The 14,638-nt window shown below is 38.7% G+C and overlaps 1 protein-coding gene across 3 annotated transcripts in view; it reads right to left on the minus strand.

Moving 5' to 3' along the window:
- Positions 1–14,638, minus strand: part of stol (voltage-dependent calcium channel subunit stolid) — a 55,210-nt gene that overhangs the window by 19,951 nt on the left and 20,621 nt on the right. For all 3 annotated transcript variants that reach the window (XM_076118713.1, XM_076118705.1, XM_076118722.1), the window contains exon 3: positions 12,728–12,838. In XM_076118713.1, coding sequence (XP_075974828.1) covers positions 12,728–12,838 — 111 coding nt within the window. The remainder of the gene's footprint in view (positions 1–12,727; positions 12,839–14,638) is intronic.

A 14,638-nucleotide genomic window follows, 5' to 3' on the forward strand; every position in this document is an offset into this window, starting at 1 on the left:
GGTTTCGAACACTTTATTACTATTACCCATCGATTTTTTAATTTAAAGCAGTATGTACAAAGAAACTTTTCCTGCACTTGTATCTACAATGGAACTTGTTAGTCTGAGAACACGATTCTCCGGTTGGGTATCCGTTACCTATTAAGTATTCAGAGTTTTAAAAAGGATTTACGGCAAACACAATTTATAAATGAGAGTTTTTAGTTGTCAGACGAAATAGCCCCATCGTAGGAACAAGCTTGCGAAGTGGGGGCGAAGTAATTAAAACTTGCACTGAACTGAGCGCCTCCTTACACCGGCGCGCGCTCGCCGCACTTGCACCGTCCGACACCCGCCGCATCATACCACGGACACCGTCTTTTTTTATTAAAATTAATCCTTTGATAATAAGAAGGAATCTTATATCACATTTTATCTCAGCATGACGAGATGCCTTTTTAATGAACTTCAACCTTCTTTCAGTATAAAAGTTAGACATTGCTATTATTAAAATCTTTTAAAACATATGGTTTAGTTACATCTCCAGTCTTCGTAGCGGCATCTTTTATAGAAAAGCTAATAGAGAAAACGAGCTATTTAATAATGACATGACACCTCAGATATTTTATGTGGGCCATTAAGAGCAGCTCGGGGGCGGTGAGTATTCTTGGAACAATGCTTAGTGCCGCCGTAAATACATTCCTTTATTTTGTTTCAGCTACAGTTTCATTAAGTGCGAAATGTAGGCGTCGTTTTTTCTGGGCGCGACGCCCGCAGCGCAGCAATCCCCTCGATTTTTCAACTTTATTGTTGAGCCAAGTTCCGCCGCTTTCGGCCCACTATTGCTGAGTCCTATTCCCAACTTATTATGCGAACTATTCTGTTTGCGAGCTCCTTGCAGATAAATGGAGTCTTCGTAAATGTTGTGCTGTTATATTTTAATAATCTCTACGTTATTCTGTACAGTTGTGGTGGTGTTCGCTCGTTGTTTTGCCACCGACTAGTGGAATTAATTAACCGCGAGGAATTCAACGACCGACATGTATGCATGTCTGTTTGTAACGTACATAATGTGTAAGTAAATATTCGGTTAGTAATGTTGTAGAATTATAACTTTATAATACTTGATTCAATTACTTATGAATATAATAATTTACCTGCCCCTAAATTTACTCAATAAACGTATTTATTTCAAGCTTTTTAATTTATCGCTATAATATTGCAACAGTTCTGCAATAATTACGACATATGGTTCACATATTAATAACAATTACCACATCTTACGAGTCCCGAAGGACGTGACAAGATAACGCTATTATGCCAGAGGCGCAGAGGGTCACAGGGGACGTATTGCGGTCGTAATTTGTAAAATGAATTTCAATACGAAAAAAGGTCTCTTTAAAAAAGAAACACAGTGAGCACGTCGATATGCCAGTCTCATTTGTAGCAACCGGTAAAGATGAGGGGTTGAGAGCGAATAAAGCGAAGATAAACGGCTCAGATAAACGCGACGTATTCACTATGATTCCGTCTCGTTGGCGCTCAATGTAATGCTATACACCGCCGCCTTTAAATAACTAGAGCACGATAAATGTATGGAACACTTTTTACCAGTACTTTAGCGCTGTCAGCCTTTTCGATACTCAACTTCATTACGATATAAACAGGCGAGTATATGCCGTGAGAGTGCTTTAAATCTGCAGTTTTCAATACCAGTCGTGTTCGAAGATGACACCGAATAGTTGTAAAACTTTTTATTCGACATGACTGGGTGGTCGTATATTCTTCACAGTCGCAATACATTCACCACTATATTCGTAATATTCCGAGTTTTAAATAAACGAGTAAGAAAGTGCCATTCGTTGGGAGGAGCTGCAAGTTTTCAGACGGGGGTAAGTGAACTTTGCTGAGTAATATTATACATACATATTACATTCGTACGTATAATCGTCGCATGTCTGCATTTTGTAACTACTCATATTATTCTGAACTTGCCGAATTATGGTAATAACTTGAATTACAACAGTATAACTTTATGGTTCACATTTGAAGAAGAAAATGTTTTGCTCGTATAATTACAATACAGTTTTCAAGAATGCACGACAAATTGATTAAAAATGTTGTGTATTTGTACATGCTTCGCTTTCATTTAAATCGTATCATGCTAGGTATTAAAATAAACGATGCGGTGAATATTATATTCGTATGCACATTTCATATACGAATTGATTCGGGTGGATTTATAATGAGGGAGAATGCAATGATATTTCACATTTCAAAAGACACTATATTCAAAATTCTAAAACTAAAGTACTTTATAAAATGTACTATGATTAGGAATTAGATTTCCTTTTGATGCTATTTACTTGAAATATTATTACATGTATGGGACCGACAAATTCAAAATATAATCTACAATATGTATTATTAATTACTCGATTTGCAATAAGTATCTGTACAAACTAAATCAGGGGTTTAACTCTAAATGAATAAAGCGATTATTGGTTCGAATAACCGATTGTAAAGGTAGAATTAGCGTCCCACGAACAGCGTTGTAAAAACGTTGTAAGACGACAACGTAAACTTGGATAATCTTCAGTTGAAGTACACGAACATTGGCATTACTTCATTTGGTATTCGATCGGTAGGTAGCGTCATAAAGTGTAACAACTAATTTGGCAGCGTGTTAAGGGTTGTTTACACGCGACGACGTGCGCCGACTCGGTGACGTAATGCAATAAGTCTGCAGCTATGAGCGTGCGGTCGACTGTCTCTCACACATGAGTAATCCGATTACATGTACACACATACATAGACGTACACGTGTATGTGTACTGTACGATGTTGACTTTTTGCTTACATATCATATGTGGGTATGTGCTGTGAATATAAGCGGGAAATCCCATTAAAGACTCAAGTTTTACCAAATAGATTGAATTATATTTTGTTTATAAATTTTGATGTTTTAATTACAATAGTAACATGTATATGTATAGATGAATAGAGTATTCCCACTGTAACGTTTTCGGTTTCAGTTACTAACTGTAAAACTGAAATGTGTCTGTCAATCTAAGACATAATTACTGTAGACATAATCCGTAACTGTAAAATTAATAATTATAATATAGTAGGCTTTTAAAAGGATTATAACTTTTAAGACATCAAGGATTTTAAAAAGCTTTAACATGTCCGCGAAAAATGCAGGTAAAATTTATTACTCCCTTTTAAAAAAAACTAGTAAATCAATCATTCGTTCGGTCATAGACTTGTTAAAATTTTTTATCTGTGCACCCAATAACCGAACACTTGCGCTCGAACGATCTTTGATCATCCAATCATCGTTGCACATGACACATGAATCCACAGATATACATTAAACCGTATATATTATAACACTAGCTGACCCGCGCAACTTTGCTTGCGTCACAGAAGAGAGAATAGGTCAAATTTTTCCCCGTTTGTGTAATATTTTTCCCTGGTTCTCTGCCCCTAATGGCCGTAGCGTGATGACATATAGCCTTCCTCGATAAATGGACTATCCAACACTGAAAGAATTTTTCAAATCGGACCAGTAGTTCCTGAGATTAGCGCGTTCACACAAACAAACAAACAAACAAACTCTTCAGCTTTATAATATTAGTTAGTATAGATAACATTCGCGTCATGTACTAGTAATAGAAGTTTGGTCGCGTAATACTCATACATCAGGATCGCGGGAGGCGCAATAAGTAATAACTGTTATTACAACGAACGTGGAAATACGTCTTCAGCTAAGACACGCAGAATATAATATTTGTATCGTACTATTCGGTTTATAGAAATTTATTTTCAATCTTTTAGGACGAAATTGTCGGTTTCAATTAAGTACATGCATTGCGATGCCCGAGATAGCAAGGCTTCAATGGAAAATGTTGGAAAACTATGTATTTTTAAAGGTGCTACTACTAAAGTTGTCTTCTTCTAATTACAGCAAAAACACAACAGTATGTTTTCTTTGGCGTTATCGAGATATGTAATTATCCAGTGTAACGGTTATCTTTACACAATTTGTTGTCTTTAAATCAATTTATAGTTGGTGATTTCATTATATTGTTAAATTGTTTATTAATTTTCATTACTCTCTACCTATTTCGGTCCCGCAATTTGAACAAACGGAGGTAATCCCAAGTGTCGACACAGATCAGCTCTATGTAATCGCCACGTCCAACTAAAATCTATTTATGGTTCATCGCTGTTTATTGATATAACATTTTATAGCACTAGTTTACGAACTAGCAGTTACCTACTGACTAGAATTCACAAACTATGCGTAACAACATACTATTCATCAACTTTAACCAAAAAGTATTTATGTTAAAACCTTAATTTTAAGTTAACAACAAAACTAAAATATTTTACGAGCAATCACGGGATGCTACATAAAGTTTAAAACATGTTAGATAAACTGTTTCAAATATTTCAATGTATTGCGCGAGTTGAATACAGCTATATTATGCAACATGTAAAACCTCGGCAGCTCTTTATTAAAATTGTGAAACAGTGTTGAGGAAAATATATAAACGTGCGGCGCATGTATCTCTGTATTATCATATTTTCTTATTGGATTCCTTTAAGCATAGCAGTTGCTGGGATATTGTACTCGATAAAATTTAATCGTACGTTCAAAAAATGTTTTTTACGAGTCGCGTCGTGTGCGGTACAATTAACACTAGTACATGTCACGCTACAACTATGAATCTTAATCACGTCGTACTAGCACAATACAGTCACCTAATTACTCAGTTATATTGTTTCAGCGCAACCTTTTGGACAGTTTAATTTCATTCGGAATGATTCAAAACGATCGCATGTCGGATCTCAATGAACTAGTTAGGTATTGTTGAAAAGAACAAAACGTCCGGGAGGCACGTCTAACAATAACGTGATTACTTTGCCGTAACGTTTATTAGAAGGCAGTGGTCGCTAAATTGAGTTCTCTGTCGAGGTGGCGCTCCAGGTCATTGACGTGCCCTTCGACGACGTCAGCCGGCCGCCACCAGCGCCCACGCGCCCGCACCGCTGCTCCCTATCACTTTAATATCAAACACTACTTCGTATTACTTGTACCGCGCTTTAATAAAAAATACTCAGTCAGGAAACCACTGACTTATAATTCTTTTAAGCTTCACCAGTGCCGCATTGTGCACTCTGTCATAATACAAAAGGAACAAACTGTAAAAGCCGCAGTGCTTCCATTAATCTTTAGAAGGATTTTATTTATTCTCTTATGTCGTAATGTCTAAAAGCGTATTCCAGGATCGTAGTACTTTGTTGTTATTGCATTCGTGTCTTTGTTCTGTCATATTCGTGCTCACGGCTGAATGCGATACATAAGAGGCGGTGTAAAGTTTTGAATTTATGAAGAGTGGTATTTGAGGGTGTATTGTTGTGGCAGAGTAGTGCAGGCGTCGCGCGTCGGGGCGCGCTTTAGAATATTGAGTAAGTAGCCTACAGGAATCAGCGCGGTGTATCCTGGGCGCGAGGGCGGGTGCGAGGCGCCGGGCGCGGGAGGCGCGCGCGACAGGGACGGAGCACCGTCTCAAGACTGCGAATCAATAAAGTCCACTCGTATAAGTCGGGCGGTGCAGCGAGTGGATATGGGTCACGGTGCACTCAGCCCCCGAGATGGTATTTAATAACCCTCTACACGCTCTGACAGATATTACTCGATCCTCCTTCCGCCCGCGACGTGTTTAAATGTAAGCGATGGAGCGTCCGGAAAGATTTTTAAATGCGCTTTCAAATCGTTATGACATGATAAAAACTGAGATCGCGTTTTTATCGTTCGCATTTTAAAGTTTCAATAGGACGCACGGGAGGATTCGTAAGCGTCGCCGCCATAAATGTCGCATCGGAGATGATTGTCATAGCAATTTCCGGCACCGATTGCGGTCCAATGGCGTGAATTATGTCAGAGATTTCTTGTCACAAACAGCTGGTGTTTCGCAATTTGCTGATGGCGGCATTAAGGTCGGGCAAGTGCAGCGGTGTTGCGCCCCCCGCGGTGGAGGCCCCCGCTGCGCCCTGCGGCACGCCGCCGGAATTTGGCGGTGCGCCTTGCACTTAGGCTTGCTACGGAATTTAAGCATACACATGTTGTACCCTATAGCAGAGTATAGCGTGGGAAGCGTAACGTATTACCTTACAAGCCGAGCGGATATTGTACCCGCTCGTGTCTGCCTTCAAGCCTTTATCTCTCAAAGGCTCGAATAAAATACATCGATGAAATTACATGAGCGCAACACAAACTATATTGTATTACAAATTTTACTAGAATAGGCAATAACGTTGATTCTCTTATTTATTCTGTTTCGAATACCTATTGTTATACATACAGTTGAACTAGAGCGTCATTAGCCTGCAGTGGCCAATATTGATTTTGAAAATGAATGATTAAACTTCAATCAATCTATAACATTGATGTGAACAATTCATTTGTTTACCACAAGACGTTACAGTACAATATTCAATGTTTCACTTATAGTTTTCTTCTAAGGATTGCATTTCGTTTGGTTTAAAAGTGCTACGAAACTTAAGGAAACTTGGTAACATAAACATCACACTTTCCTCTATTTTTCCACTACACTACTGAGCTTTCAGAGTTTTGTTTGAATTCTAGCCATTTCCTTTAAATGCGAACCACTGGCGAAAAGATTTACGAGTGGCCAGTAAGTTGCTACGAACTGCTACGCTTAGCTACGAATAAATCTCCGCTACGAAGAGATAGTGAAACAAAGTGTGCTACAATGACGGAGTTTGAAATTGTTTTGAACCAAAATTGATTCGGTTAGTGTAGTCTAAGGTATTTCAAGTGTTTGAAGGCAGCACCTGTTCTCTGAATAGTTGTGACGGTGGCGAGGCGACGACGCGACGACGCCGGGAACTTGCAACAAGCACGCGTCAACTCGTGCACGTACATCAGCTTGACAAATTGTTTGCATTACATTATACGAATTATTGAGTTTATAATAGTTTGCGAAAGTATGCGCTTGTTGGTGGCATCCGACGCTAACGGTATTTCGTACCTAAATCTGTTATGTAATATATCCTTATATGTTTAACACTATATACTGTATATTTGCATAGTATGCAATATTAACTAAGTTTCAAGTTTTATAGATTAGATTAGCTTTGAAACGAATACGCTTTATTTCACGTACATATCGAACATAAATTCACAAACACAATAATAATTCATGTTTGAAGAACGTTCATGCGTAAGTAATTATCGTGTAAACACATAGTGAATCCAACTGTAGGAATAATAAACGTAGTAGGGGAACTACAGGATAAATGCGAGTTCAACTGAACAATTCTATTTCGTAGTTCAGAACGGAGTTGTGTTAATTTAGTCGTGTTTCCGACTAACTTATTTATACCAATAGCTACCACCTATACCACAGGGTACCATTAGTGTTGTACGAATACTATTTGTGATACTATGAATGATTGCATGTACAGTAATTAAGACGAATGATTGAATAATTTCGATATCTGTCATTAATTTGCGTTATCAATGATTTTTATCTTCATTTCGGAAAAAAATTGAGCCTATAAAATAAGATGTTCTAAAAAATAAGATTAAATAATAACACATTCTAATTTTCATTTAACAAAATTTTCAAAGATGTGGAATGTATACTTTTGAGTGCTGTAAGTAAAAAATACTGACGACAAGTCAGTATTTTTTACAACAAGTCAAAAAGGCAATGTATAATTTTGTATTAGTAATAACATTAAAAAACACGAAAAACCAAATACCACATCGTTATGGCTATTTTACTTACATTTGCTCATAAGGACTAAAGTATCAGACTCAGAAAGGTTCTCATTTCATTAGAGTTGTGTTGTAGGATTACGTAATTGATTGTTATGTTACGTTTCAGTTACTCAGTTAAATTTTGTACCCTGTTGTTTGCCAGACTGTGTATAAAAGATTATATAAGGCGTTGCTAGGGAGCTGTCTAGCCGGAGTGAAAATTACGTAAATAGATATTCATCTTTGTCCAATAGACTGTTACCATGGACTTTACTTTGATGAAATGGATAAGTAGGTACCATAAAAAAATTTACTTGAAAATAAGTATGTATTCAGATCGAATGCCATTACTCGTTGGCTCAGACAAGGTTGTATGTTTGTAAAATCAATACTTAGTGAAGTATAGTAGTGAGTAATTATACAGTTGCAGTACACAAGCCATTAGCGCATTTGGAAACTAGGCCGTTTGTTGTGTAGCGACCACCGGTTCATTGCGCCGCCTAAATGATGACATACATGCATACATTCTGCTATTATTTGCCATATTTACCTCGCTCGCATAAACGAGAAAAATGGGCTAATGTGGCGACTGAATTACGTGGGGAGGCGCTCGTATTCACTTACATTACTGTACTTTACGGGTCTTCGCAGTCGGTAATTCCAGCTGGCATGGCAAATCCTCGCTGATTATGCTAACTGCAGTTCGAGCTCAGCTCACACTTTTTAATAGAATGCGGAGTTCTTACTCATGTTGTGCTTCATTTACTTTGTGATATATAACCTGCAGTAAATGTTTTGTTGTGCCAATATTTGTGGCGGCATCCCATTTTCGTCGTAACCTGTTCGTATTGCAGATTTTTATTCGGTTAAATAAAGTGCGGGTGTGGCGGGGCAGGCGTGGCCGGGCGGCAGAGGTTAGAGGGTGGGCATCATCCCGCGGCCACTGTTTACATTATACCTATTATATTATTATGATTTATTGCTCAATCGATGCGCCGCCCGCCGCCCGCCGAGCTACTCGGGTAATTTCGCCGAAATGTTTCTAAAGTTCATGTACATAGAGGAATTTCAACTATGCTTCAACTTTAAAGGAATCAGATGCTTTGATATGACGAAGGTACTGGTAAATAGTTTATATAAAAATAACGTGGAATTTGTGTGAGGATGAGAGCCTAAATTAATATGCTTTGTTGTTGTAGTTCATATGTATATCGTGAACACTTTCATCTATTTGGTTTTTAAATACAAATATATAATTATTTGCCGATTTTGTAAGTGTTTTCTCAATTTCACTTGTTTCCAACTTTATATCAGAAAACCATGAAAACAAACAAGAAGTAAGAGCAACATGCGCTCGAAATACAAATTAAAAAGTAGATTACAAGGAGCGTTTGTAGCTGAAAAGTCCAATGTTAACAGAAGGTTCGAGTTCATTCAACAATGCGTCAAATTGGAAGCGCATAGTCAGAACGCAAACACAGAGACAGGAACGAGTGCATTCAGCGAGATTCGCCGGCCCCGCACCGCGCCGCGTTCTACGCCCCTCTTTGAGCGCGAGCAGTGTGAGCACGCCTCCCTCTACCCACGACTATGTACTCACACTGTAGCCACCGTTCATACGACTTAAGTCTTCATGTTTAAGAACAATATTGAAAGACATATCGTGTCGAACAGACATTTTTCTAGTACAGGTTTACAAATCTTTCGGTCATTTTAGTTTACTTCAGCGTTTTGCACTTTAGTAAAGAAGAATCATAGTCGAAAACAAGGCCGATTCTTTCAGTTTTTTTGACCGATTTAATTTGCACAAAGACTGCAAGGCTTTGAATTGAAACGCGTTGATAGAATTCCGTACCGGGTACAAATCACAAAACATTCCAATCCCTCCGGTTAATTGAATCCTGTAGGCCTTCATTAGATATGGCGGGGGACGATTCGACAAAAACGAACTTTTACGAAAAGGAGAACGTCGGCGTGCGGACAAAAACCACAAATGACATGCGGGAGGTGGCACGGATCGAATAATTACGTCGCCGCGGCTCATGCTCAACTTGGCTTTCACACTCCAAACATCGGCGCTCCTTCATAAAACTTTACGTACAACTTCTCACGGCCTGAATTATTACATGTTTTACCAAAACGTAAGTGCTTAACAAACTTTGTCTAAGTGAAAAGATGTCGACATGGGTATCTAAAGACTTGCCGCGCGTCACTCACTCACGTACGATGTGATCTTACCGAACAAACATGTATAGATGTGTTTTATACAAAACTTTGGGCGACGAATCCGTTCATACGTATAAACATATACGTATGCTTTGCATAGAGAATAGATACAGTTCGCAGAGAGATTTATTCCCTCGAAACTGTCAACTTTGCATACGACTGAAAGTTGCCCAGGCAACAGCAGTCAGAGGACTAGTTGAGATTCAAAAGAATTCCAATATCAGCGGGTGCGGGCAAATCTCGAAGACGAGTGTCCGCGGACGCGGGCTCAGCGAGCGGAGCGGAGCGGCGTGGAGCAGTGTGGAGCGGTGTGGAGCGGTGCGGCGCGAGAACTTTACCATCGACCATCGCTGAATATGTTAATGTCGGGGGACGTCGCGCTCGCTGTCACCGCAATATCGGTACTTCCAATTCGCAACTCGCCCGCCTCATCGTTAACACATTCCTATTGAGTTTTATACTGAAATGGAGCGCCGCGGTTTTATTGCTTTTGTTACTCAAATTGAAAAGTGCCTATTTGTGGCTTAGGGATGTTTAATTAAAATAACCCGACAATGGCACAAGAACACTCTGAATAATCGTTATCTTAATTAGTCAAGTTTCACCAAGTTAATGCCATTTATTAAATGAATTAAGCCGTTAGTTATAATCGGCAATATACAAGTTTCAATAAGACTCGCCACTCTCGCCAGTCTATCGGGTTTACTTATTCAGTATTCATATTTATTCGTCGGATACTAAAAGCTACGTATGACAACGATCCGTTTAGATTCAATACACGGAATGTAAGCGTCGCTCGATCTCGACTCGCATGACAATTCACTTTGAAAGGATTTCTGTATTGTGCACTAGATTCACAAACACAGGCGCGCGTCTGTCGTGCGGCTCGTGTGCGGGGTGTGTGCGGCGTGTGTGCGGGATGTGTGCGGTCTGTGTACGACGCGACGCACGCCTACGTAATGCTACGTTACATCCACTCGTCCTCCACTACCGCTAGGCAATACACTCGGCTTAAGTAATTTAACTCGCTACTAATTAAATTCAATTACATTTTATTTACGTAGGTAGGCTCTTAAAGTTCTTGCGTGGGATTATAGCGGAGGTACATTGTAGAGCCGCTTTCAATGCTCCCTAGCTCCCTACCTATCGAAACTAATAAAGGATTTGAAATAAGAACACATGTGGAAAGACATCTTGTGCTTAAAGCGAATATATATTTAACTTATTATATAGGAATGTATTTAATTTTCGTATTCATTTCATATACGATTGCTGAAATTCAGAAGTCAAAACCTAATTAAAATATCTTTTGATTAACATGTCAATTAAAGACCTCGGAATAATTTATCATCTTTAACAATAAACATCTAATTATGATGATACTTTAGAGCTTTACAGTTACTGTATTATCTTTAAAACTTTGACTGGGTGCTTCGTCCTCAAAGTTTTTTAAAGTTTAAATGAATTGAGCATAATCTTAGATCTGTTGAGTCGAAATGTCACAATGAAATATTATTTTCGTTTTTTCTAACGAATAAAACAGCTATTGTTGAATGTAAACAAAGAGACATGACAAAATACAAATGAGAAGCTTATCTAAGCCTCGCCATTAGGTAAGAGTGCCTAATATTTTATGGCGATTTTAATACTGCTCAAGTGTTTCTTAGCCCCTGTTTCAGACATTCATTATGGGATGAATGCATCAAGATGTATAAAATACAACGAAACAAAAGATTAGGTATGTGATTTTTTGCATTCATAATAGAAGTGAATTGCGGTTTTGATATTATGAACTGTGCCGTTAAAAGTTTCCGAAAAACTGTTTGTTGCAGCATTTATATATCAGTTTAAAGTATCAGTTAAAAGCAAAATAAGAATTGATATGAGAAGTTGGTAGTCATAGAATTAACAATTAATTTATTCCATTCAATAAACTATAAGTACCAACAAGATATCGTATTCTCTCCGTACATTTTACCTTCACAAGTACTTCTAATTGTATTTTTACAATTCACCTTTGCCTGAACGTATCTCCACTAAAACATTAACCCTTTTCATTAAAATTGTTGGAATTTCAAAGGAAATACTTGCGACGCAGATAAAACGACGAAAAATTAACGTTATAGGAATTGTGAAGCACAAAAATTACTTCAGAATCGATGGTTATTTTATATGTAAAAAAGCATTTTTTTAAATACTTTCCTAAATAATGATTCTTTTATTGGAAGGCTTTACAAACATGTCAATTATGAAATCAATTATATTAACACACAGTACCTACACTGATACACAGTCAGATCTGGGCATAAAGTGTGATTTACGGCTTGGAGATAGAGCCTTCTACCTGATGCAATAGTACCCGTAAAGTGTTCCTCATTGCATCATCTTTGCTATATAAAATTGTATATGAAATTAGTAGCTACGTTGCATAAAATAAAACTGTACGTTTGGCACAGCGGTTAAAGTGGTTATCTCGCCGCAATAACCGTAGCGCCGCGTGTGGTGGGTCGAATCCCGCCCGGGACAAATCTTTGTGTGATGAGCAGGACTATTTGTTCTGAGACTGGTTGTCAATTTGTTTATCGGTATAAGTATGTATTTAGAAGTATATAAGTATGTTTATCAGTTATTTGGTTACCATAGTACAAGCTCTGTTTAATTTAAAATCACACCGTGTGTGAGTTGTCAAAAAAATTAACAAAAAAGAGATCCTCATGTACTCACCATGACGGCGTTGATCTTGAAGTCCATGTGGTTCTTGACCTCGGCAGCCAGCTCACGCACCAGCAGCAGGCCGTCCTTGCGCACCACGTCCACGTTGTACTCGTGGTATTTCTGCACACACACACACAACCATCAGTACAAGAAAGTTCAGGAAACTAACTCACAAAAGTATATCCACGTTTAATATATTGCATGACTACGGACTTCGTAGCATCCGTAGCGCGTGCTACGAAGCTCTACGAACGCGTGACGTTTTACAATGTGACATTATCATTTAAATAACTGAAAATTGAGTTTGTTATTTTAGTACTAGCGATTTATTTAAGTATTTTTGTATGCGTTTTGTAATTGTGTTAGCGTTTCAAGTTGTTGCTCTCGGTAAGATTGTTACGTGTTCGTTGGTTGATAAAAGCGCTTGAATCCATTTATCCATCGTATCACACAGTAACCATCAGACCGCAGCCAGAAGGGCGGCGATTATAGCAATTTCGTAACAGGACGAGGTCGAGGTCCGTGGAACAAGCATATCTTAGTTATTTAGGCAAGACTCCGACTAAATCTCATATAAGCCAGCTGCCTTATTACTACAAATAAGTGTACCTAGCTCATATACTAGGTGTAGAGATCATGAAATTGCAAGCGTTATCTTTCATCAGCAAATACATATAAAATAACAATAGTTCACAGCAAATAGACTAGTGCAAGTAATATCTGCGTAGAGCACGCGTAATTTAATGGTTTCACGAGCACAGATAAACATTGGCAGGCATGTAGCGTTCGCATAATTTGTGAAAATGACAACAATCGTGTCGCATTCGCGCTACATTACGCGTTGAGTTATTGGTTCCCAACATGGCGGGCGGCGGCGCGGCGGCGGCGGCGCGCGACCAACCCGAGACCTGTCAAATTTAAAAATGGAACGAACACATCCGGAATTTGGCGGATGCTGGCTGCCAAATTATTGTTATTCGGCAGAGGCGGCCGCTCCGTGCTGCCTTGTTATTGAATTTTGGATGTGCCCGATGTCGCCTTTGTTGTACTATCAAATCTAACGAGACGCCTCACTTTGCTTATAATATTTTTTATTAACGTTACCACCGAGCCACTGTTTCAAGGATCTCACCTATAGATCTGTTTCAGTTATGTGAGAAAGTAAGCTAGATACATCTATTAGATGAAAGAATAAGAAAATAAAAAGGAATATGTCGTTTATAGATCGGCGGAACTACTTTTTATGGGAAACCAGCTGCCGCTTACTCAATAAAGTTCGTTTTAAGGGTACCTTCGGCGGCGGATGGGAAATGGCGGCGCGCCATAGAGACGTCCGTCCGCTGTCCACGACAAGGCACTCCCCTTCATATTACATTGTCTTCAACGACACCCGGAGATCCCATTTAATCGATAGCTTACTTGAGCTTTAAAAAGGGGAAAAGCTCAAGTGCAGTTCAATACCTCGCTCGGATCGTACAGTCGGGCAGATAATTCGATTTTGTGTTAATTGACAGCTCTGTAAAATCCGATCGTATACTTCAATTCAAAGAGAACAAAAGTATGAAATAGCCTTTGTGATGCTTGAACACACTAATTAAATTATTCGTATTTATTGAAGGAAAAAGGGTATTAATTGCGTAAATAGAGTGTCTCGTAGTTAGTAGAGGAAGGGTCGCGAGCCGGCGGATATTTGATTTGATCCCGCCCTATACGCGGCCTATTTGTGGCGCACAGGGGCACAGGGCTGCCAACGCGCGCGGTCAAACTATACATGAATGGAGGCATACAACCTTATTGGAGTTCAAACAACTGCCAATAAAATCATTCACATGCCGATGATGTTTAGCTGTGCTGCCGTTTTCCAAAAGATTTAACAAAACGTTTCAAAATCATATAAAACTTAAATCTAAATATGTTATT

The sequence above is a fragment of the Anticarsia gemmatalis genome, chromosome 1, assembly GCF_050436995.1.
Source record: "Anticarsia gemmatalis isolate Benzon Research Colony breed Stoneville strain chromosome 1, ilAntGemm2 primary, whole genome shotgun sequence".
Lineage (NCBI taxonomy): Eukaryota > Metazoa > Arthropoda > Insecta > Lepidoptera > Erebidae > Anticarsia > Anticarsia gemmatalis.